This window comes from Perissodus microlepis, chromosome 2 (genome assembly GCF_051167445.1).
Source record: "Perissodus microlepis isolate ML-2025 ecotype Zambia chromosome 2, ASM5116744v1, whole genome shotgun sequence".
NCBI lineage: Eukaryota > Metazoa > Chordata > Actinopteri > Cichliformes > Cichlidae > Perissodus > Perissodus microlepis.
In genome coordinates, this window is record NC_140462.1 from 12,778,002 (window position 1) to 12,803,058 (window position 25,057).

Sequence of the window (25,057 nt, forward strand, 5' to 3'; positions counted from 1 at the left end):
AGGTCTTAAGTTAGGAGATTAACGTGTTTGTCTCTTAAATAAAAAGCATTTCCCAACTGAAAGCACTACTAATTAGATCTAAAGATGTGAGGGAGTGAATATCAAACACACCAACTATTAGCATTTGCCTTTACAAGAGTGAGGGGATGAAATTACGCAGATGCATTTCCCCTCTTTAATTAGATATGTTTATCCACACGAGGAGTCCTTCCTCACATCAGCACACAGCCACATCAATCACACGTTACCAGAGCTTGTCTAGGAAAAGATCTTTATTTATAAAAACAACCAGTTACATACGTCACTGAAAAAAGAAAAAACGAAAGCAACTTCTCAGAGCCAAGGCAGGTAATGAATGATACATCATAATTTTACATGGATAGGCAACAGTACAAATATACTATGTGTGTGAAGAGTAAAAAACAAACAAAAAAAAAAAAGATGATTGGTCTCTTTTGCCTTTAAAACAACTCCGATGTAAAAGTGGAATTATAAAGTAGAACAAATTGCATAATGCTCTCATCCACCACTCCCATACATATAAACCTCCAGAAAATAAAAAGAAACAGACGCACAAAGAAATACAAAAAAAAACAAACAAACCCAAAAACAAAATGTGCCTTCTGCCAGCCTCCCAGTTTAAATTACACCTGTATCTCTCCCAACCTGTTAAAACTCGAGTCTCCTCTGAGTAAAGAAGCCTCCCAAATCTTTTAATACAGACAAGCATGTATAAAAAACAGCTACAGAATTTTATATTTAAATTTCTTCCAAAAAGTCACTCCAGCTGGTCCAGAAGAAAAAAGAAAAGAAAAGATGAACAGGCAGGTGTACAGGAATGGTTAAGGGCCTTCTGAAGCTGTATGTTGAAATATTTTAGTGGCTTAGTAGTGTTTGTTCACAGCTTCATCTCAGTACCAGGTCTGAAGTGTTGGCTGGTTTAGTTGGCTAAACCCAAACAGGAAAATCCAAAATAAAGCAGCTGAAATTCTCCTAAATGTTCCATGTGGGGAGGGACAAAAGGGAACAAAACAAGAACAGCTTCCTCACAGGAAGAGGAGCACACAATTTCAACAAAAAAAAAAAAAAAGACAGCATGACTGATGGAAAAACATGTGTCATCTGGATCAACACACAATCATTCAAAAGGTCCATATTCATTTTCCACGTGCACACACACCCACAGGTTTACTGTATGATAAATATACACACACCTGCCCTTTCTTGTCATCCCAACTGAGAGAAAATAACTCTAGACAGGAAAATAACTCCTATATAAACATTCTCAATCTACAGGGCGGGCTGTCGGTGTGTCCCAACCTCCCATTAATTAAATTAATGAGCCAAAACTACTGCAGTCACCCCCCTTTTCTTTTTATATACAGTATATACCCTACTTAAATGTCTAAATACAAACGTATCAGGGCCAATGTCAGGTGGCTGTAACATGACAATAAAATTGCCAAGAGAAGAAGAAAAAAAAAAGTTAACAGCATGAAAAGAAAAAAAAAAAAAAAAAAAGCAAGCCGGAGGACAACACCAGAATCAAATGATTGTCAACAAAGGTGATTGCCTTTACAGAATAATTATAAGTTATAAACGGAATACATTTCTGCTGCTACAACTGAATTTGCACGTGTGTGTGTGTGTTGCTTGAAAGTCTTTGCCTACAACACAACCACTTTCTTTGGATGCCAACCCCCCCGCCCCCATGTTTTGATCCCATCTGTGTGGTGATAAGAGAGAGAAATGGGGAAAGGAAGGGGTGAGGAGAGGGAGAGTCTGGATCTTCTCTCCTCAGTAGCAGTGGTAGGGCAGGGACGGCCCAGTCTGGGTGATGCAAACTATCAGTTTTTCTGGAGGAAGAGACGAAAACACAATGATTAAAAAAAAACCAAAAAAAACAAACAAAAAAAACCCAAAACCAAAAACCCATAAGTACAAAAGATATGTGGCTGATTTAGACATCAAACAAGGAGGCAACACAAAGACTTGTGTGGTATAAGTATGGCAATCTACACACTAGTGTTGTCACAGTAAACGACCTTTCAACAGGAGGCTACTATAATCACATTACTGTTTTAGTTTAGTTAAATTTGATTCTAGTTCCTGGCCTGCTGCCCTGCACATAAAACTATTCCATAATAAACTGAAGTCTGTGCTGAAGTCAATCATCCATTAACGACTCTAAACAAGTGACTGGGCTGCTCTGTGTTTGATTTGTTACGTGTCTTAACTGTCAAACATGTTTATTTAAAACCCTCACCATTCTGGTCATGCAGTCAGGAACATTTCACAAAGTAATCCAAACAAAGCTGTTAAGAAATAGCACTTTTTGCCACTACTTTCCTCACAAACTCAAAGAAATCAATGAAACCCATTTCCATTCTTGGGTGTCTGTTATTGTAGTAGCCGACACAACCACAAGAGTGTGCTCTCTCACACAAATAACAACCCACAACAGTGGAATGGATCGCCGAAAAACCAGACAAATATTTCACAACATGACAAAAGCATTAACACTTCCCGACATTCTTAAATCCACTCCAGCAGCTGATTGTAAAGGACTTTGAGGGGGACAAAGATTAGAGTAGCTGTCACAGCAAAACTGCTTTGGGAATCATCAATTTCATCAGAATCGTTTTGATTTTCATGTGCCATTTCTTGCCAAGAACAACAAATGTGACCAGTAAATTTTTTGCATGGCATTTAACACCATAAATGCCCGCATAAGGCACAAAATGGGCCTGAAGTTTCATGCCATTTGTACCCAGTCCCATGAGATCATGTACAGCAAACGGGTAGAAAACTGACACCGAACTTTGGTTTTGTATTAAAAGGACTGAGTAACTTTTAACTGTGGTATTGTGACAACACTAATGCATAAACAGTTATTATTCTGAGGATCTAAATGTTATTATTTAATGATCAGCCCGGGGTTCGGATTTACAATGACAGAGGACAACGCACAAGGAGCACCTAGCAGCATACTATACCAGCATGAATACACAACACATCAGGGTATCTCATATTTAAGCATCAGTACAACGACACCTCTGCCTGTTTTAGTTCACAATCAGACTTGGACCAGGTTTCACTGAGGTTTTCAGTTATTAGAGACAAAAAGGAGTTCATAAAGTTCATGCAGGAATAGAGGTCAGTTGGACATACCATGCTGTTACATGCAGAGGGGGGTAGAGGGGATGGGGGAGGGCTAACCATCGTAGGAGTCCAATAGAGGCAGGGAGCCCTTTCTGCCCCCATACACCCCTCGCTGAGAGAGGAGCCGAGAAAGACAGAAAGAAAGAAGGCGGACAGGAAGTGAGTGTGAGAATATATGTGTCAGTAATCGTGAGGTTTTAAAAGGTTACAATCAGGAAATATTCAGAGCTGTGCAGGAGGTTAGGGATTAGTGTCATTAAGCCAGCAATTCAACATGTTAACAGTGACTTGAAGTACCGGTAAAGTGTCTGTGGTCTCATCCAGAGTGTGTCTCCTTTCTTTCTGGTCCAGTGTAGAGTAGGCCTCTGAAGGAAGATGAAAACAGGTTAAAATTTGCTAAAGATTTAATCTTGAGGCGGAACAAAACCCCCCAAAAACAAAAGAAATCTAAAAGAAATCTACTAACCAGGGCCAATGTCATTCAGGGGAATCATGTCCCTCTTTTCCCCTGACACAAAGAAAAACAATTCATGAGTCAAGCTGTAAAACTCTTCATAAATAACCCTCCTACAAAATTTAATGTAAATACTTTCTCTGCTCACCTCTGTCCAGGAGGGGTGTAGTGCTGTCTTCATAGGTGCCGTTAGCTCGAGTGCTCGGGCCGTTAGTGGTAGTGGTGCCTGGGTTAATGTTAACCATGAAGTCTGTCTTCTTCCAGCCGTCTTTCTCAAGAGGTCGGCGCAGTTCCTTGTGAGCCCAGACGAGCTGCAGGACCTGGCTCGCCCCCCGCACTTCGCGATCAGAGCGCTTGCTGCAAGATAACCAGAGATAAGGGTTGGAGCTGTTATCATCTCTGATGAGTTTTCTGTTATATAACACACACGGCTTACACTGTTTAGAAAACAGCTACTTTTATACGACAAAAAACATACGCAAAGCACCTTTTCTACACTCAGAAAACACTTACCCGTCTTTGTTGATTAGCACCAGGCTCTCGATGCCTCGTTTCTCTCGAAGGACCTTTGCTGGCTCCAATCTGTTGCCTAGCACCTCACTGAGCGTGCTCAGTACAGACACAACTGTCTCCTCGGATAGATTACGCCCAGACTGATTCTGGGCTCCAGGCAGGTTGGCCACAAGGTGAGGCACTGCATGCAAACCTGCAAGAGAAACTCCTACTCTTAACCCAAGTGCAATGAATGTTTAGAAAAATGACACAGATGCTAAGATAATAGATAACAGCTAAGAAGAAACAATCTTACCTAGCAGTTCACAGTTACGGTTGTCAATGGCAAGATTCCTCAAAGCTCCAGACATTGCACGAACCACACGATCATTGCCATGAGCCAGCAGTTCTGCCATCATGGGGAGTCCCTGCTCATGACGCACCTTGGCCCTGATATACCGACCATACTGTATGAAAAGCACAAAGAATAGATCAACTTTAGTTGTCATCTAATAACATAAAAACAAAGACAGACCCAACTATTCAGGGTTCATGCACTTTTAAAGTTCAAAATTAAACATTAGCCTTTTATAGCAGAGAGCCAGCTCTGAATCACAGAAAAGAAATGATACTAACAGTCCACCGGCCAGCACACAGGTTCTGGATGGCGCCGGCAGCAGCCTCGAGCACTGATGGGTTCTGGCTCTCTTTGAGCAGTGACGTGTAAACACGAACCACTTCAGGCTGGAACAAAAGCTCATAACCTAAAGTTGGCACAGAGAGAGAGTTGTGTGCTTTTATATGAACACAAGCTCCCTGATCAACTATAAATCATCTGAAAGAGAAGCAGACACACAAACAGTACCTCTGGCAGGTGTCGTTCTCTTTGGAATATCAACCATATCTGCACTTCCATCATCTACATCCTTCTTTCCTGCAGAAAAAAAAGAAAAAGAAACAGCAGATAAGACGGAATAAGTGATGTTGGGGGGGGGGGGGTATATAACCATTTTCATGTTCTCAGTCTTCTACTGTTATCTGGTCCAACATGCAACCAGTGAAACAAGCACCATCAGCATGCAATGCTATGTGTGATCATGCCTGTGGAATGCGTGTAAATTCAACGTTATTTCTCCAGGTGTTTCAATATGCATTAGTAAAATAATGTGATGAGAGGGATGGACAGCTTCGCAGGTTCGTGACAACACCAAACGCAAACTCTTACCTTTGGAAAACCACTCATCTAAACAGAGCACAGAGAAAGGAAGAAGTGAAATAGGGTGGGAAGAAATAAGGAGGGAGAAAAGTAAAGGGGGGAAACAGTAGTAGAGTGTGAAAAACAGGGAAAGGGTCTTCTGCCACCAAAAAGCTCAACCCCACCAGTAACTGCCACTCACTCAACCACAAATCTGACACAATGGAGTAGCTGTAAAACACCAACCTTTGCCTTTTCTAGAGCCAAAACAGCCGCCCTTACTGGCTGGAGCTGGGCCCTGGTTGACAGGTATGGCCTCTGCGTATTGTTCAGAGCCGGGGATTTCACGGTGAACCTGATAGGACAGATTCCTCAGAAGGCAGACGCAGTTCTCCACCAGCTATAGGAAGAAGGGGTGAATGGGGACAAAAGGCTCAAACTCCAGTTTTTATTTATTTATTTATTTATTTTAAAAAAAAAAAAAAAAAAAAAAAAAAAAAAAAAATCACACAACTGTCTTGCAAAAAAAGGGACAGTTATAAGTGAATTTTTAACCTTATTGTCCACATCTTTGCAGTTGATCTGTGACTGGACCATGTACATAAGTGAATCCACCAGCCCCGTGCATTCCCTCAGCTTTCGTCTGGCCTCGCTGCGTTCTGAACTCACATTCCTGAAGTAAAGGGAGAGAAGTTAAGCACATAATTGCATGTTTTCTCCTTAAAATAAGCTTCCTTTTCTCCTTCTTCAACTTCCTCTGCTTTTCACCCATTGATCTCTTGCATACCTAAGGCAGCCAGCAGTGTTGGTCAAGGCGGTCTGCCACTCCATATGGCGTGGTTTGCAGCTTTCTTCTCCTCCTCCGCTGTTCCCTCTCTCCCAGCCTGAGTGTGGAACAATCACCTCGTCAACTAGGGCATGCAGGGCGTGGTCCACAATCTCCATCTTAACCGAATCGTGGGATGAAAGGTTCCACAAGGTGCCTGGGATAATATAGAATGAATATTAGAATGAAATAAAGAGACAGTTGAGCCTTTAAAATAAGAAAATATAACCACCACACAAATCTTTCAAATAGAAGTAACATTTAAGAGCTACATATATTAAAAATAACAAAAACCACAAGTATTTTAAATAACAGTGATACCTGTGATGGTGTCTGTGAGATCCTGGTTGTGCGTTTTCCTCAGTAATCTGACCAGAGCAGGTACGCCATCGCAGTTCTTGATGGCGATTTTGTTGTCTTGGTCTCGTCCATATGAAATATTCTTCAGAGCCCCGCAGGCTGAGTGGTGCACATCCTTACTAGGATGGTCCAGCATTGACACCAAAGCTGGGATGCCCTTTAGGCGGCGCACTTCTGATTTAACCTACAAACATAATTAGATACTTCCTTTAAAAAAAGAAATTAGCAGAAGAAACACTACAACTCAGCATACAAAGAAAGAGAGAACTACCAGAAACACAATTGCAGAGTTTGCTTTACCTTGTCGTTTTTGAATGTGAGGTGCTGGAGGAAGGCAGCAGCGTTGGTCTTGACAGGGTCCAGGCGGTAATTCAACATGGCGATAACCTCCGGAAGCTCTGGCTGTCTCCACGAAGTAGGAGGTTTTCTCAATGTGCTGTCCAGAGAAGCCATGCTTCCTCTCTCCATCGTCATCGGGACGGCCCAGGCATATGGCTCAACGCTGCCTATGTCACTGTCCAAAGTGTCCTCGCAGCTCCTGTAAAAGTGGACGGAAGCATTTATCAAGAGTGTTTATTTATCAAATAAACTATGTAATGTTGTGAATTAACTTAGTGCAGAACAGTACGTTTTTATTTTACCTCAGTCTTCGTCTATCAATACCCCCAGGCCCCGGTCCCAGGCGTGGCATGGTACCATAGCCTCCAGGGTGCATGGGTGGAGGCCCCATTCCATATTCATCATATCCCATGCTACGTTGATCATCCTCCAAACCATAGTGACCGTGCCCATACCGCATCTCCATCGCAGAGCCCATGGCCCTAATTCCACGACCCACCTGGGGCTGTGCTGCGTACGGGTCGAGCTGCTGGCGGCTCGGAGCCCGGTAGCCAGAGTCCAGAGTCCTGTAGCCATCCATTGGCCTGAGTAAAGATGGCAGTTATGAAAGTGATGAGTCGGATTAGCTTAATCCTTTCTTTTCCAAAGAAAAGACAGTGTTAGATTGACAGAGATAGCAGGATAGGTTCTGCTAATGTGGAAAAGATCGACACGTGTTATCTGATGTCACATCTCGGCTTCTGCCTGACACTTCATGGTCTGAGGAGAAATGCGGAACAGATGTTTATAGACTGGCTATATGTTACCATCATGTTATTATGGTGTCAAGTTCAAGGCCTGTCAACTATAAATTCTGCTCATGTCAGTTTCACACATGACTGAATGATTATTTAGAACATGCACTACAAAAAAAAGCATGCTTAAAAAAAAGGGGGGAATTATATTTAGCTTTGAATTATTGAGTGTGGACAAACATGTCTATTAGTATTAACAAGGGCTAAAAAGTTAAATAATTAAAGAGGCAAAACAGGAAGTTATTCCCCTGTATGCAATGATGGAAACTTCCGTTACACTGTGGCTTGTAAAGACGTGTATGCTTGAATGTAGGGCAAAGCAGTCACCATTAAACGTCAAGACACTGTCCAGAAGCATCAATCACCTGTAGCGATCATCCATGTGTGAACCCCTGCTCAGACTAGCGTAGGCCTCTGATGGCGGACCTCCGCGATAGTCATCGTAACCACCCACAGGACCATAGTGGTAGTTTCTGGGTACTGTAGCAGTGGGGTAGTCCATTCCACCAGGCTGCCTGTAAGGACGGTCCAATGTGGCGCTGTAGACGCCCATACCAGGCACTGACAAGCCCCCATCGATGGACAATGACTCAGTAGGCAGGACTGTGCGCGATATCGGTTTCTTCATCTGTGGCATAGTGAGATCAGTCCAGTGTTTTAAAATGTTCATGGCTAAATTAAAATTTAATAACGTCTGATATCATCGGTGAAAATGAAGCATGCGCTAGATTAACATACCCCATTGTCCATCCGCCGCGTGGTTCCTTCTTCGGAAAAGACTGAATGCACTTCCTGAGATTCATCCTCTGGCGTGTAGCTCTCATCCAGAGCGCCATGTGCAGGGTCCACCATCCTGTACTGTAGCAAAGACACCACACGTGTAAATATTTAAGCATAGATAAAAGATTATTTTTAAATGTGCTTAACTTTGTACAATCACATACCTGTGTGCCGTTTATATACGTGTCTGTCAGCTTCAGTCGTTCTATGTCTGCATCCCCTAAACGCCCGTTCTGGGATGAAAGAGGAAAACATGACTGTGAAATACACAGGAAAAAAATTAAATATACTATTACACTGAAACAATATACAAGATTGAGGGTAAAGGCACAGTTCCCAGTAGTCTGTGCTGTCTACTTTTAACCACTCAGATGATATTACTGCTGCTGAAGCACATTCAGTGCTGACCAAACCGTCCCTGCATGTTTATGGTCTGTGAATCACTGCCAGACACGAAGGAGGACATTTTGGAAAGCAGCCAGTCATCCTCACACCTCGTTTCCTCCTGCACTAAACTCTTATATAATCAAAGGCTGTCACAGTGTACGACTTGGGACACTTTCTTTCTAAACCACAGTAACACTCTAGCAATGCAACTATCTCGGTTAGTGGCAATCACATGCAAGAGCAGCACAACTGAGCTATTTTGGAAGCGTTTCTCAGCAGCTGTTTAGCGTTTCAACACTCAGTTTCAGTATTACTGATACTGCTGACCAGAAAAATATTTAAAGACCTTTAACAATTTCTTCCACTTTGTTGCAACGCTACTGCGTTTTATTGTGTGCCCACAAGGAAGCAGGGCTGTGTTTTGTTTTGTTTTTTAAAGTGATATGAAGATTGGAAGAGCAGACTGTGCATACACCGTAAAGGAAGCACAAACTTCCTCTAGAGCTGGTCCTTCCTTTAGTACCAGCTGATTTACAAACAACTCTGGTATGCATTTGAACCCATAATGGCAGAAGAGATACTGTGTGCCTTTATCATAAAGCATTGACAGCTATCACATAGTTTTTGTAGCCTTCAGGCTTTCAAGGATTTTCATAAGACAAAACATGAGATCTAATCAATGTCAGCACGCCCTGAAAAAGGAAGGAAAACATTTAAGAACTGCTTACAAGAGTGTGCCAACATTTCTCCTCTACTGTAAAAGTGACTTGATCAAACAAACAAAAACAGGTCCATTATTTTCTAACTGCTCAAACTTGCTACTGTGATAGTTAAGCGCTATGGTAAAGAAAAATGGCACAAGATAACAGTGGGACCACATAAATTATTAGTCTGGAAAACAAAACAAGTGGGAGTCACAGCTAAACCTCTAAAAAGCTTTAAATAAATGTAAGAAAATAAATATACCTACTTATAATAGTCCCTGTTTTTTAATTTATTTGAAAAAGAAAATGTAACGTCTTATAACATCTGCACAAAATCCATTATTGTCATTTAGCAATTCTGCCTCCATAAGTGCTCTCAGTTGTCAGATATAATGACATATTGACAGCATCAGAGCTAAAATGTGTCAGTTAATGGTCAAAATGTATCCACTGTCATTTTGAAAAGCCACCCTAAGCCAACCTGTCAGCTTCCTGCCAAACCTGGAAGCTCTGTGGAGTAGCCATAACAATTTCTAACGTACAACACACAAATTTGCAAGTCTAACAGATACAACATGCAGCACCAACACACAGACAGTTAAGACTGCATACAGCAGAAATGAATATCGACTTTTAAACAGCCATTCATCTAGTAGAGTTTAAAACAAATGAACACTGAGGATGCGACGTGATCATAAAAGAAAATAATTCGTGATCTTAAAAACAAAAACAAAAACTTGGGGAAGAAAACTTGTTTAGAGGACTATGCAACACATGCACAATGCTGTGAAGGGATAAGAAAATGACTGAAATTCCACAGCAGGGGAGAATGAAAAATGAATGTGAGTCAGAGTGCTTCCGGTGAGTGACACTGTAGGCATGCTGATAGGTTTTGAAGGCATGTAATGATAAATTTGCAGATGAGAGTTAGCGAGTCAGACATATGTTATCAGAGTCCGTAAAGAAAGATCTAAAAAAAAAAAAAATGTTACAAGAATGACGCACAGAAACGCCCTTGCTGAGCACTGGATGGGAGGAGGTGGGACCGAGGAGATAGGGGATGAGTGATGGACGGATGAATGTCAAGAGACAAACGATGCATGAACTCACTCCAAGGTTTTCGATGGAGGGAATAATGATCCATACAATCAAAGATGTAGAGGTGTTGAAATGACTCAAGATGGGAATATTTGGGTTCTTTGGGGAGTTACCTGTGTGTGAGGGAGGGGACGACCCAAGGTTGAGGGGCTAGTGGCGGGGAGGCCCACTCTCCTCCTCTCCTCCTCCAGCGCCCTGGTCAGCTGTTCAAACTGCACCTCCTGCTCCCTGACCGACTCCAGCAGAGCCGCTGCGCTCTCGCACTGCTCCATACACACTACACAGCCCCAAGGGGAGAGAAGGGGGCGTTACACACATGCATACAGCCCTAAAACAGGCTACAGCAGTGGGAGAGGGTGTATAACAAAAACACACTCTCCAAACAGAGTACAGCGAGATCCAGCTGATGCATGATTTGAATGGGGAGATGGTTATCCTCAGATCTTGTTTGGTAACTAAAGACAGAGGTTTCTTAGAGAGCTTAGGGATTTCACAAGAGTTCGCTTCATGATTTGGCTTCAGTGATGAAATTACAACGGTTAGCGTAAAGACGCGCCTCCAACTGAACGTCAACCAGAGAACTTTCCCAATACACTAGAATTTTACAGGAAGAGACTTCCTGTCATGTCCATTTCATTCATCCCCCCCCCCCCAAATGTCACAACTATGAGCAATATTTCCCACATATTCACACATCATCAACAGCAACAGACAAGATTTGACACACACAGACACAAAATAAATAAATAAAAATAAGGTGTTCCTCTTGCTCTCGGTCACATTTCCAAGCACTTTGTGACAAATACAAGACAGAGCAGTTGATTCATTTTCCTTGTCAGTCACATCCTATGGGGCTCAACTGAATGAGAGACTGTTTAGAAAACCAGTACCAGCGACTGGTCAGCCTGCAGGCAGAAAACTTTGTAACAGAACTTTTGAAAAATACAAAAAAAAAAAAAAAAAAAAAAAAGCAAAAAGATGAGTTGAGGAAAACTGATTTAAAAAAATAAATGTATTTTTTGGCTAAAATAAATATATTAGTGTGGCCAACCAATTTAAATTCTGTGTGGGAAAATTTTCCGTGTTCAAAGGATTAAAACAAGAAAAAAAAAAAACCTGAAATCCCAACTTCACTGGTAAACTGCAGCAGAGAGGAAGTGGTAGCAGAGGTTTATAGCACTTAACCATAAAAGTTTGTTAAATCATAAAATGTGGATATGTAGTATTTTATCACAACATTACGTCAATGACTGCATGCAGTTTTAATACACCATCATTCAATAAACGAAGATATCCTCTAAATTTTGATACTGTCCGATACCACACAAGAAATAAGACGCCAAGAAAAGTTTTTAAAACATGTAGTAGTATCTTTGTATCACAAGACATTTCATGGATAAAGTTTCAGATAAGAGCAGAGAGAAGCTAAATGCTGTCCTTGGATAAGTCACTCCCACCCATATTCAAGTAGAATAATTTCTGGTGATAAATAGAAAAGCCTTTATATAAACAACCTTTACCCTTAGAAAATGAAGCTTTTTTTTTTTTACTAAAACAGGAAGCTTAACACCACAACTTAAAACCTTTAACCCCAAAGAGAACTGCACACTTCTCCTTATGGGTTGACCACTAAAAATGCACCATCTGCCTTTAAGCTGGGTTTACAGAAAATCCAAAATACACACCTTAACCTGTGGGCAGGGTTTTGGTAGAAGAGGTGAGAGATCACACCGAGGTCAGAAGTGGCGCTTTAGTTGTTCATGTGTGGAAAGTGACCCAACCACCGAGCCCCAGAAGCAGGTAGAAATGGACTGCAGAGAAAGAAAGGAGAGGTGGAGGAAAGAGGGCGAGAAGTGTTTTAGTGAAGACGCATTGGCTTGAAAATCAGCAACACAGTGAGAATACCGTACAAGCGTGTCAACGGGGGTTGTTTGCTCGCTCTGTGAGGAGGAAGGCACAGCAGGGAGACAGATATACAGTAGTTTCAGCCTTTGGACACACCCTGTATTTACTCAACATTTGGCCAGAGTATGGAGGCTAGCTGGGGAAAGTTGAACAACCTGCAGCTATTTCTAGGTTGGATAACATCGATTTTCAGCATAAAGAGCTTAAGCAAAAGCAGGTTTTAGAGATTCTAACATATCTCTAAAACCTTACCACCTCTTCTTTTTGCCCTTTTTTCATCCAAGCTTTTCTCTCTAATCAGTTTTCACCCTACCTGTAGCTCCGAGCATTAATCCACAAATCTCCTAACTGCCTTATATCCCCTCCCTCTATATCCTTTGTTATTGTACCTTAAAAATAAAAGAGACGTTGTTATACCAGAGGCAAGCAACTGGATAGTGGAGACTCGGATCCTCTTATCTGGTGATACACCCTGTTCTGCAGCGGCCTAGCTCTTCATGAGGTGAATAAACCCGCTATTGCTACACACCTGCATGACCGGTTGGACGAGGTGGGGGGGGGGGGGGGGGGACGACTACATTTCAGTCACACTGTCTGGCGCACATGCACCAACACAGCTGAAAGTTTGAACAAGAAACAGGGCCCTGCATTTACACTTCAGATAGCAGGTGTAGAGCAAAGCACAAAGCAAGCAATGGGGCTCAAGATGTGATGATGAATGACTCATCGTTTGACTTTCATGACACTGCATGAGTTTATAAAGAAAATAGTTAAAAACAAAACTATTATCACACAGTAAGATCATTTTCTCAGTTTCATTTTACCTAGTAAAATGACGGCTGCAGTGCCTGTCTGTTCCTGTACGAATTTCAAAATAATGACTAACAAAGCACACGAAATTTAAAAAAAAAAAAAAAAAAAACATAAAATAAAATCCCAGAATGGGGTGTGTTCAGTATGGGAAAAGAGGGAGGGAAAGTGGGATGACCTGATGAGGAAACCAGGCGTGGCTTAAGTGTTTCCTAAGACAAAGGAATCCACGAGAACCAAAACCAGCATTTGCATGTGGGATAAGGCTGGCTGCCAGGAAGCGATATGATGTCACCTCATTGACTCACAGAGAGTCATAACCTCCTACCTGAGCAAATCACAAACTGCTGTCCTGTTACCCACATGTCTTTATATGGTCACAGCCCAGACAGGGCTGATTTCATCCTTTAGAGATTGAGATGGACAGACTTTTAAGAGCTGGAAACAAATAAAACAGATGGACTTGTAGGAAAGATGAGGGAATGAGAGGGTGAAGCTTGGGGGGGGGTTGGGGGCGATAAGGAAAGGAGTGCTGAATCAAAGATAAAAGCTAATCTTGCATTCCTAGCATTGTCTCCTGCCAATTCAGCACAGCAGCCCACCCACTCATCCAGTGTGGAACGGGCCAAGCAGGACACTAGCTAATAATCACTCAGAGATCAGAGTTTACTGTGCTTTTGTGGCACTTCAAGGCAGGTTTACTGGTCACTGTGACCCAAACACAGGAAAGTAAACTAACCAAGTCTCTAAAGCTGCTCTGATTCCATAGTTTTGTGATAAACTCACATAGTCTCAATTCTTGGCTTGTTGAAATCATTAATATTATCATTACCCGTCTGTAGGCCATCTCATTGAACTAATGAGCACTAATGCCATTTGCACAAGATGAATTATAAACCATGATGGATATTTCTTGGCAGGCGAGAATGTGATTGTGTGTGTCTGTGTATATACACACACACTGTGTGTGAGCAAGTGTGTTATTGTGGTTTAACCACAGCCAGGAGGGAATTTGCAGCTGTCAGCCTGGGAGGCTGGAGGAACAATGAGAAGTTTGTGCAACTGAGAGCACGGGCGCAAGTGTGAAAAGAGTTTGGGAGCAAGAAAAAGATCATTGGACACATTTGACTGTGCACGCATCTGTGTCACTCTTTACATGCGCATGGCTTCTGTCCTCCATCCGACTCTCTCTCTCACAGCTGTTAGTTTTGGCCTTGAAAGTCAGCGCAGAGTTTCGCTGAACAATGAAAACAATCAATGTCGTCCCACTGCCGCTCCGCTCCCCTTTCCCCTCATAGCCACTTCCTGAGAAACAGGATGTTATGAATTCGACATCAGAGCTGAGGAGATGTCCGCAATGGCGTCTTTGGCTCACTATAAATCCTCTACCCCAATAGAACCAGTTGTACACAAACCTTGAAAACCTACCTGAGGTACACTTTCATAAACCACCAGCTGATGCTTGTCTTCTTCCATCAACAGAGTGTTTTGCTGCGGCGAAAATCCCCCATGGTCAATATGTTGATCACACGACCACAAGGCACTTCCCACCCTGCCAATATTGTTCTCCATTTACTGTTTCTGTTCTGCTTTTGTTAACTTTGGGAACCAATTTTTATGAACCTGCATAGCTAAGTCATCACAATTTATTTTAAAATAAGAAGTTACTAGAGCATTTTTTTTTTTTTTTTGTAGAAATCTGGGATAACATCAGAAAAACTCTGACACACTGACATTATCATGAGTTCCCTTTTCTAATGCTAAATGTGAGAAAGAAAGTGAGAAAATCAGCATCACGCTGCTCTAGTTACTGGAAATGATCTTATGAGTTAGCTGTCATTAGGTGTAAGGCCAGATCATGCACAGGGCAGCAAACACGTGGCCTGTCCGCACGTCGTAAACTTTGGACGGTTACGTGCTCTGTTCTCACATGAGGTACATCAAACATTACTTTCACTCGAATCTCCTAGAGATTACAAGTACAAAGTCATTCATTTTAATCACAGTTATGCTTTTAAATAATACTAAAACAAGAAAATTATTGTTTTGCTTTTTAGCGCATTTTCCTTTATTTGGTCCCAAATGTACCCCCCTGCAACTACCTGAAAACTCAAAGTTTCTACTTTTTAAAAGTTTAATAAATCCACTAACCAAAATCTGAGTAAGCGGACGTTGTAACTTTATAACTGAGCACTTCAGACTGGTTAAAAGACTAGTTCATGTCTGATGCAACCAAATTAAATGTTTGCGGTGACTGTTTGCAGGCTCCATCTAAAATCAGTCTATTTTTGGCCTGTTGATTCAAGAAGCAGAGTGGTCTAACCACTGAATCAGATCACCATCTTCTCTTGGGTTTCAGACATTGTGGTCTGACATTTAATATATATATAAAAAAAATAAGCCCAGGAGTTTTTTTCTCTTTTCCTTGTAATAAGATGTCAAAAACACATGCCCAGAAAGACCAACCTAAGAAAAAAGGTAAAGTGGCAGAGGAAACAAATGGAGCAACCCTGCATGTGGACTTCAGGTATGGAGTCACAACATGGACTTATACGCATTTTTAAAAAGTCTATGTAACTACAAAGTTTTCCTATTTTGTTCTTTAAAAGAGCCACACAAGGAGAAGTAAAAGAGGTTCAACATGTCAAGTACCGTGCCTTGAGGTCAACTACAACATCTGATCAAACACTGACACACCACAAGTCAGACAGCTCCATCTGATTCTGCACCCATCAGTCAACGTGACTCACTCACTCCTGTCAGGGGATATCTGATCATACTCACATGTAAGCAACAATATAGCCTCTGTCCACTTAATTAAAATCTAGTCAGTAACAGAGGCACCTGCACCAGCTCCCACTGAAACAAGATATTCCCTGCTGAAACGCACATCTGTTCACACATCTCAAAGTAACTAACTGCAATTTGCTCTCAAGTCAGTTTGATGCCACTGGTGGTAGTTTAAGCTGAGCATGGCTTGTAATGGGATTGAAGCTTTAGCCTCCTAATCCACTTACATCCTAACACACACACACACACACACACACACAGTTAACATGCACGCACGTAGATGGACACACACACATTAGGCCCTTCGGGGATTAACCTGTACACCTCAAGAGAGCAGACACAATTGTAGTCTGTGTCGGCAGCACGCATCAACAATCAAACAAGGACTTGCAGACAGACTTATTAGTGGTGGCACCTGGAGCACATGAGTCAGCTACAGGTAAAGTGATAGGTACAGGAAGCCCGTGTAAAACACATTGTGTGCATTTGTGCCTTAATGAAACCAGTGTTTGTGAGTTCAGGCACACAAACAGGCTGACAGTTATCCCCACCCAGGCACTTTCCTAACAAAAACAAGTCCACACAGGACTCACACAACAGGTTCACAGGCTGACAAGCTAATAATCCCAGGATGTGTGGCAGGCTGCAAATGGAAGACCATTAACCTTAGAGAGTTCTGCAACATATACATACACGTCTAACCAAACAGGTTTCCAATTATGCTCCGGGACACGGGAGAGCTCCTAATCGTAATTACCGTCAAGCCTGTGCAATCTGCTTCCTTCTCCAGCTGAAAAATATGTATGCTACACGCAGAAAGGAGGCATCAGTTGCAACGATAAGTAGGTCAAACCACAGTTAAGTGCAGATAGGCAAAAAAAGAAAAACGCTCGAGCATCACACTGCCATATCTGCTTGAACACCCCAAAACCTATCACCTGCAAGATCAGCTAACTGCTAGCACCCCTTCTGAAATCCCACGCAATGTCGGGAATTGATTTGCTAGCGTTAAGATAGCAGCATGGGGCAGGAGCGACGCGGTGAGCTGGCACACAGAGACATAAATAAAAGGCGAACAAAGACCACGCATTTGACTTACTCTGTAGTTGCGCTAGCGCTACTACACAAATAAATGACAACGCCGGAGATCAAATCAGCCCAAGTTGGCGTGAATGCTCGCTCAGCACCCGCATGACCTCGTTTGGCTGTCTTGCAGCGTTAGCATCACAATAACCCACATAGCCGTCCCAGATCGCTGCCAAAAAATAGCCAGGCTAGCGTTAGGGTAGCAAAAACAGATTAGGCACGGGAGTATTCGGTTAAAGCGTCCTTCGCAGTCAGGTCTGACGGCTTTCTTTGTTTTATCTCCTGGCACCAAAGGCTTGTTTGAGTCCTGCACGGCGAGCAATAGAGCGTCTCGATTTGAACTTTAAGTTAGCAGCGTTAGCTAGCCGTGGAGAGTCGATGCTGTGACCACTCCTTGCCAGCGCTGCAGTGCACCCATAATTTGATGGAGGGGGGAAAAACGCGACCCCCAGCACACGCAGCCATATGGTAACATTTACGAATTTACTCACCTGCTCTTGAAAAGCCTGCCCCTTACAGACGGTCGGTTTTGTTTTTTTGTTTTTTTACTGTTTTCTGCCCTCTTTTTCCCCCTCCTTCTCCGGGTTCTGGGTCAAGCTCGTTAAAGACCGAGCGACATCACCGAGTTTTCTATCAAAAGAGAGGGCGGGATCAACGGCTACCGTAAAGACGCAGGCGCACACAAAATTCCTCCTCTCATACAGGTGTTTTTACGAGGTGGGCGCAGTCGCTCAGCAGTCTGCTATCAGAATAGGGACAAAATAAAAAGTATCCCCTCCCAGATGAAACATACACTGGCTGGTATGAGAAAGACTATTACAACAAAACGGAAGTGAGGGATTTAAATTGTGTTGTGGAATATAGAAGCTACCTCCCACCGCCTCCTATCTCCGCCCATTCATTCCCCTCAGTGGCCACACACACACACACACACACTGATGTCATTTCATTGATTGCCCAAGAACAATAGTCTGGGAGGAAGCACCACTTTCATGGGGAAGTACAACAACAGCATTCCTCACCAAGTCGCCAAAACTACTGGTATTAAAAACCGCTATCAACGGCCATAGTGCACATGTTTCGCATGCGCTTGGTCTGCTGGTAAACATGCTTCTTTACATGAATCATGCTTGACCACAGCTATTTAAAGGATTTAAGGCTCAATGCATGACTATAACTCTAAGGGTTTGTTTTTTATTTTTGTTTTTACTATTTTGAATTTTAGTGTCTTTTTTAACATTTTGAGTCAAGTCTCTTTTTTAATACAGTCTGACTTTCCAGAGCTTTCGGTAAAATCAAAGAAAAAAAATAAACAAACTACAAACTCTTAAGCAATACTTAAGTGTGGGTAGGGTGGAAAGAGGAACAATGTGAGGAATTTCCCCCAGTTTCCTTGAGAGTCCCCCCACCCACAGTGATTCAGTGTGACCAGGCCTTAAGACATTGTAAGTGCTGGTAGTGCTGGTGGTGCTGGTGGGGGGGGGGGGACAACACTGCACTCTAGAGGTGCAAAATGAAACTCTTCAGGCATCGAGTAAAAAAGCAACTATATTTATTCAGAATATCCACACTGACTAGTATATTATTGCCCTATCTATCCAGGAAGTACAAAAAAGAGGAAAAAAGCTGCAAAAAATGACAACAGTAGAGGTAGTGCGTTTTTAAAGGAAATAATACACATGTAAAAACAACTGTTATAAGTAATGATTCATGTTTTTCGTTCTCATTTTGTTCAGACTGAATTAAATCTTATTATTTGAGGAAGCTCAGCAGTTACTTAAAAGTATCCCTATAGTATATAAAAGCAGCTTTACATCAGTGGATTTGAACTAAGCCCGGTAACTTCAGGGTTAACCTTTATTCACTTCTTGCAGGTTGGACATCGCCATGGTAACTCATGCTGCAGACCAGTGTGGGTTATATTTGAGATTAGAGATCAACAGGTATAAAATCACCACCTATCAGCTATCAGATCTTTAAACAGAATTGTGATATTGATGCATCTGTTAACTTACACAGTCTGCATTTTTGCCCAGCTTTCTTTCCTGGCTTCAACTTGCTATATTATTTAAAACAGTAGGTGTTTTCCAGTCTTACTAACAAAAACACTTGAAGCATACACGCAGTCCTACTGCTGCTTTGTCTGCAGAATCTGTGTTACTTTCAGTTTGTATTGTGTGTGTAACTGCTTCATAGTTTTCTAATACTACAGTTTGATCTTCTTGTGTAAAATCAGCCACTCTGCTGTCACTTATCCATCTTTGTGCCAGCTTCATGTGACTGCTTATCCTGATTACTAGTGTTAGAATAAGTGAATCCAGATAAAAGGAATAACCTGAGTATGCTCAACGTGCTTCCTAGAACAGAGTCTGGGGTCAGAAAACAGAAATTTAATAAATATCAGTTTGCTGCAGTGGGCAAATCATTGAGCTGGAATGCTTTATAACACTGTATTAAATGTGGTGCATAAGTAAAATTCAGAAATGCTCAAATCTGGACACAGTCTTGTTGTGGTGCTTTATCGATACAGAAGTCTGCTATAAAATAGACTTTAACCCCTTAATGCGTAGCGTATCATATTTGACAGCAATTTCTGAGATTTCTAGTGTAATCTTCCCCCTGACAAACCTAAATAAATTGCACATGACATTTTTAAGGTACTAACGCAAAAAAAATGAGCAAATATGAAACAAAGTTAAACTCATATATGCAAATTAGTATTCAAATATTATTTCTAAAAACTTGTCCGAATGTTTAATAATTTCATTAAACATTTTCTGGCAATTATTTTGTGGTCCAGGCTTTAAATGATAATTGATATCCCATTTTGAAATAACATAGACCAAAACAGAAGTAATCCACAGTCACCCACTGCTAACTGTGACATGGTTCTTTATTTCAGTGTCTTCATTTGAGGATCTGTTGTGCACGCTCGAGAATAGAAAGCCGGTTTTCCTATAGTTAAAAAATCTGAACAGCGATCATGCTTGTTTGTGTCAGCGTACCTGGAATCTACAAGTGCGCGTGATCCAAAACAGTTTTACACTGTGGCACAAATGACAGTAAAAGTGCTTCTAAACTGCAAAGTCTATCAAGTCTTTCTAGTCCGTTGGGGTCAGAGCGCCCCGTTGGTGTGTGTGATCATGTGTCTGCGAAGGTTGCTGGGGTTGTTGAAACTGGCTGTGCACTGACTGCAGGTGTATGGCTTCTCTCCGGAGTGTGTCCTCAGGTGGATCTTTAGACTGCCGTTCTGCGTGAAGCGTTTTCCACACTGCGCACATGCGTACGGCTTCTCGCCCGTGTGAATGCGCATGTGGATGCTAAGTGTGGTCTTGTTGACAAACGACTTGCCGCACAGAGAGCAAGGGACCGGAGACTCCCCGGTGTGACTCGCGCGATGTACGATGAGGTCTTCGCGGCTGTGGAAGCGCTCGCCACAGAAGTTGCAGTCCAGGGATTTGTTGGCGGTGTGAGGGAAGACGTTCTGCTGCTGTGGGAACTGGCTCATGTGGCTGGGGTGCCCCACTTGACCCTCAGTTACTACTAGTGGCGATTTCAATCCAGGGTTCAATGCTGTCGGAGCCATTTGTGTGGAATTATTTCTTTCAAGTTGGTTGTTTCTCACCAGTCCGGCACTGTTATCCTGTGTGACTCTCATTGGAGCTCTGTCACTTGCGCCGGTGGTGAAATTCAGCAGGTTGTCGTGGCCGACGTTGTGGTCGGACAGAGAGCTAAAAGCCTGAAGCTCAGACGCAGAGAAGAGGGTGTCACTTTCATCCTGTAGAGGCCCTTCGCCTCGGCCGTGAACGCACACGATTCTCAGCTCCTCGTTATCACCTGTCGAGCAAGAGGAACCAGCTGGCTCCAAATTCTGAGCTCCTGTTGCAACACCGCCCTGCAGACTGTGGTTTCTAAAGTCACCCTGATCTGAAAAGACAGAGAATAGCATCTTTAAAGGCCACTATGAAACAGAAGCGCTTAGGCCAGTCTTACTCAGCACTCATCAATGAGGAACTGCTTGTGTGTAATTTAGAAAGAGAGACTTTCTATCAGATGCTTGACGTCTGATCTACTTTCTTCCTCCTATTCTTGGCTTGCCTGGTTTAATTGTTTTTCATCCCTAAGATAGAAGATAGACAATCTAGGCTTTTAGAATTTGTGTGCTGTAGTGACGACAAGTAAAGACATAAAATACAAATAAAAATAATAATTAATCAGCCCTTTAAGCTCACTTAAAAATCCTACTCACCACCAACATCTGGCCCACATCCACCCACATCATCCTCATCTTTGATTAGAATGACATCTGGACTCTCCACATCTGCACACTAGCACATTAAGGAAAGCTAAGCATTAGCAAACTAGATTTCAAACAGAGCTACTGCTATTCATTTATGGACTGCATGTACCTGCACTTGAGCTGCTGAGGAGGTGGTCTTTTTCTCCGACTGCAGGACGATAGAAGCAGCTTCCCCACCCGCCTTTTGAGCCACTTGTGATTTGATGAGAACTGAAGAAGGAAAGGAAAATACATTTTTATTATTCATTAATCTTTATTTAACCAGGAAGTGAAACTCCTTAGAATAAGAATGTCTTTTGCGAGAGTGTCCTGTCCCCAGATAAGCAGCAGCAACCTTTTTATTAGCATGAGAAACCACAGATTTGAACCCAGGACCCTACTACTTTGAGGGTAACTTAAATAACTGTGACCACAGATGGTGTTGATGTAGTCACATAAGAGCAACAATCATACTTTTACTGTTTTATTGGCTGTACTGTTGCACCACACAGGAAAGACTTGTGGTGGTTAGTTTTATTTAAAGCAATGTTAACTGCAATGCTAGTAAATGTATAAATCACTGAACTACAGAGCCACACTGAATATGCATGCTTCAAAGCATTTTTATTCGCTGACACTTATAGAGTGTGACAGGCCTGGTGGTGCAGTGGTCCTGCTTTGAATTCAGACTATGTGGAGTTTGTGTGTTCTTTCTGCGTGGGTTCTTTACAGGTACTCTAGCTTTCACCCACAGTCCAGAGATTAGATTCATTGTCACACCTACAGTCTAAATGTGAAAGTTTTCCCTGCAACCCTGAACTAGATAAGCAGAAGAAACTGTAAGCTTATAAAGTCTTTGAAATACAGAACAATTTTGCAGCACTATGCAGGTTCCTCATAATGTGCAGGCCAGAGTTATTACAGCTGATCATTTTTTAATATTTCTAATATTATTTCTTAGTTTTTCTTTAGTTTATACCCTCAGTTCAGTTTGGTTTGATTTCTGGCGTGGCCAGAAAATGGTTAGTTTTTATAACTAGTTTCCATGTTACTTTTACCTCAAGATTGATCAAAACCTGAACTTTTATTGCTACGTAAACACAGCACTTTTGAAGAGTGAGTCACAGTCATTTAGACATCCTGGTCTCAACAAATATTTGCACCAAAGCCTTACTGCACAGTTTGTAATACCAAATATGGACAGGTCCTCTATATTTTTATTAAAAATTTGATTTACTTTCAGTTAGCTATTTGTTCATCTGTTGGTATCAGTATTTATACGAGCTGAAAACGAAAGATTTTAAGAGTCAAGAACAGACGGGGGGGAGGCAACTTCCCTGTTGGTGTCACATGGGTTTGCTGAAACGAGCTGACAGGAATAAAATGAAGGAAGTTCAACACAGCCAGGTTTTCTTTGCATTAGTTGGCTCAATAACACCTAATACCCCCAGCGGAGATAACAAGCATCACAAAAGCGGGCTCTGTGTGCGCTCACAAAAAAACAAGTGTTTCACATTACATATGATTCCTCTTCGCACAAAATGATCCCTGTGAGTGTCGCCTACTCCAGTCAAAGGTCTTGTCAGAGGATGATGATAAAATAGTGATAAAAAGACATTAATGAAGTGCCCTTGAGCTGACAGTTGTTGTGATTTGGAGCTATGCACATAAGACTGAATTCAAAATTGAATTGCATAAAAAATAAAACTGTAAACTAAGAAAAGGGATTAATGCTGCAGAAAATTATTAATTAAGCAATCCAGACACTTTTGAGACACAGACAGCTCTGACTTTAAGCTTGATATAAAGTCGGTATGCTATTAATCAACCCTCAGATTCATGCAGAGCATAAAAGAGTCAATTAATGACACATAACACATGTTAGGGAAATCTGTTTATGTTCTGTGTCTGCAAAAAAAAACAAGTTGACATGTCGACACCAAATATGATATGGAACTTAAAACTCGGGGAATTAATGGCATTTCTCTATGGTCTCTGTGGTTTACACCACTCAATTACCTGACAGTGAACACAATAAAAGTGACAAAACATTACTTTTCCTTTAAAAAAAATGTCTATAAAGGAAATATAATATGAAAGATCATGTAAGACATTGATTTTTAATTAATCATATTAGTGATTTATGATAACATAGAATATGTCCATAAATAACCTCTGTACCTGAGTCTTTGATTCTTTATGGGTTGATTTGATTGTGGTGAAGACTAAATGTATTTAAAGGGACAGACACATGTTCTGAGTTGAGGTTGGACTTGTTATAATTCAGCATCACATACTTTAAGCGGAAATTCCACTTAACAATTATTTTAGACTGAGGCTTTGAATAAACGTATCGAAATGTGTCTTTATTTATTTGTGTATTTGTTTATTTATTTATGTTTATGTTATTTATTTATGCTGACCATTATTAAGTTTAAGTAAGTGAGTGAATTCACATTTAATAAGCCGAATAAACTTTTATCACCATAATAAAAAACCCGCTGGTTCTGTTATCTGTGTCACATGACCAGGGCCAGCTGTGTCTGATGCGCGATACTACTCGGCATATCTGCATTTTCATAATCAACTCGTTAAACTAGCTAAAACAGCTGTTTTATACGTTATTGGTTTGAAGTAACTAGCGGTGGGTATTTAATAGTTAGTTATATAAATGGCGGGGGCGGAGTGTTATTTGTTACTCGAGTATGAAGTACTTTTAAAGTGAAAGTATCGTTACCTTGTGGCTTAGCTCGTGGTTTGGTTATGTTTCCTCTGACGGGGGAAAAGCGGCTCGCTGGTCGATTAGTTCTGGTTTGTAGCCTGAGGGAGAAGAGCTCACTCCTCATAACCTTCATCCTCGTCCTCAGGTTTTCGTTTTCCTTCAAGCTCTGGGTTAAATGCAGACGGAGAGACGCCGAGCTCTCCGAGAAGAGCTGGCTGATTTCTGCCACCGCCGCTTTCACCAGCACGTCCATAATAGACAAAAGCTGTGACTCCAGATTCAGGCTCCCCGGTGGCATGTTTGTGGACATGTTTCACTTTGCTGCCACCGAGATTTGTGTTGAAAAAAGGGCGCAACACGGTCAGTAGGTTAGCTTAACAAAAGAGACAACACAATGGCCTTCCTGGTAGCATGATGCTGATTACCGTAATACCCAGAAAGCAGGGACACTGGGAGGTGGGGGGTGATGCTTGGCTGGTGATGATGTTTGTTTGAAAAAAACAATTTCTGTAGTTTTGAAGGCAATTCTTGGTTGATATAGTTTTAGTTGCTCAACAGTTGGCTTTGTGGTATTAGTTTGTTTCAATACAGCGAATTTTTTTTAATGGGTTTACATTTTTAAAAGGCCTTCCAGGAAAGAACATGTTATCTGGATTGTAGCATATGACCCTCCAGAATCTCTCCACATATTTAAACATAATGATGACTTCACATGTGAGGGGGAGTTACCTCATCTATATAGATTAATGTTTCTCCAGTACCATCACAGGAGTAATGATAGCTGTTCGCTTTCCGCTTTAGTTTGGGGGGGATCTACGATTAACAAAATCAATATTAAATTTCAATTGGATAGACCTACACTTGGTCTCAGTCC

At 41.7% G+C, this 25,057-nt stretch overlaps 2 protein-coding genes across 9 annotated transcripts; both read right to left on the minus strand.

The window, feature by feature from the left end:
- Window positions 1-254: 254 nt before the first annotated feature.
- Window positions 255-17,987, minus strand: LOC146392434 (catenin delta-1-like). Of its 8 annotated transcripts, none has more exons than XM_084947610.1 (22): window positions 17,674-17,987; window positions 12,277-12,402; window positions 10,705-10,868; window positions 8,567-8,635; window positions 8,361-8,480; window positions 7,988-8,250; window positions 7,131-7,412; window positions 6,790-7,027; window positions 6,451-6,673; window positions 6,091-6,286; window positions 5,859-5,976; window positions 5,550-5,703; window positions 5,334-5,351; window positions 4,974-5,042; window positions 4,745-4,872; window positions 4,425-4,575; window positions 4,130-4,322; window positions 3,765-3,973; window positions 3,629-3,670; window positions 3,460-3,527; window positions 3,220-3,274; window positions 255-1,856 (listed from the first exon to the last, which is right to left on the minus strand). In XM_084947610.1, exons 3-22 carry the CDS (start codon window positions 10,861-10,863, stop codon window positions 1,798-1,800), a joined length of 2,814 nt encoding a protein of 937 aa, XP_084803736.1. In that variant the 5' UTR covers window positions 10,864-10,868; window positions 12,277-12,402; window positions 17,674-17,987; the 3' UTR covers window positions 255-1,797. The 8 variants fall into 8 exon arrangements, with proteins under 8 accessions (XP_084803736.1, XP_084803741.1, XP_084803737.1 ...); XM_084947615.1 differs by having other exon boundaries at window positions 3,172-3,274; XM_084947611.1 differs by lacking the exon at window positions 17,674-17,987 and adding an exon at window positions 17,196-17,634.
- A 2,049-nt stretch (window positions 17,988-20,036) lies between these two features.
- LOC146392435 (uncharacterized) lies at window positions 20,037-24,600 on the minus strand. Its single transcript, XM_084947664.1, has 4 exons — window positions 24,199-24,600; window positions 21,592-21,692; window positions 21,432-21,510; window positions 20,037-21,109 (listed from the first exon to the last, which is right to left on the minus strand). The coding sequence occupies exons 1-4, from the start codon at window positions 24,491-24,493 to the stop codon at window positions 20,298-20,300; spliced, it is 1,287 nt and encodes a 428-aa protein (XP_084803790.1). The 5' UTR covers window positions 24,494-24,600; the 3' UTR covers window positions 20,037-20,297.
- Window positions 24,601-25,057: the final 457 nt, after the last annotated feature.

Bases quoted from the DNA above. Each gene is read 5' to 3' on its own strand.
- LOC146392434 (XM_084947612.1), bottom strand. From the start codon at position 10,863: ATGGAGCAGTGCGAGAGCGCAGCGGCTCTGCTGGAGTCGGTCAGGGAG. The intron at 8,636-10,704 runs GTAACTCCCCAA...CTTTCATCCCAG, and splicing joins GTCCCCTCCCTCACACACAG to AACGGGCGTTTAGGGGATGC. The intron at 7,028-7,130 runs GTAAAATAAAAA...CCACTTTTACAG, and splicing joins ATTGATAGACGAAGACTGAG to GAGCTGCGAGGACACTTTGG.
- LOC146392435 (XM_084947664.1), bottom strand. From the start codon at position 24,493: ATGTCCACAAACATGCCACCGGGGAGCCTGAATCTGGAGTCACAGCTT. The intron at 21,693-24,198 runs GTAACGATACTT...TTCCTTCTTCAG, and splicing joins ACCACGAGCTAAGCCACAAG to TTCTCATCAAATCACAAGTG. The intron at 21,511-21,591 runs GTACATGCAGTC...TTAATGTGCTAG, and splicing joins CCTCAGCAGCTCAAGTGCAG to TGTGCAGATGTGGAGAGTCC.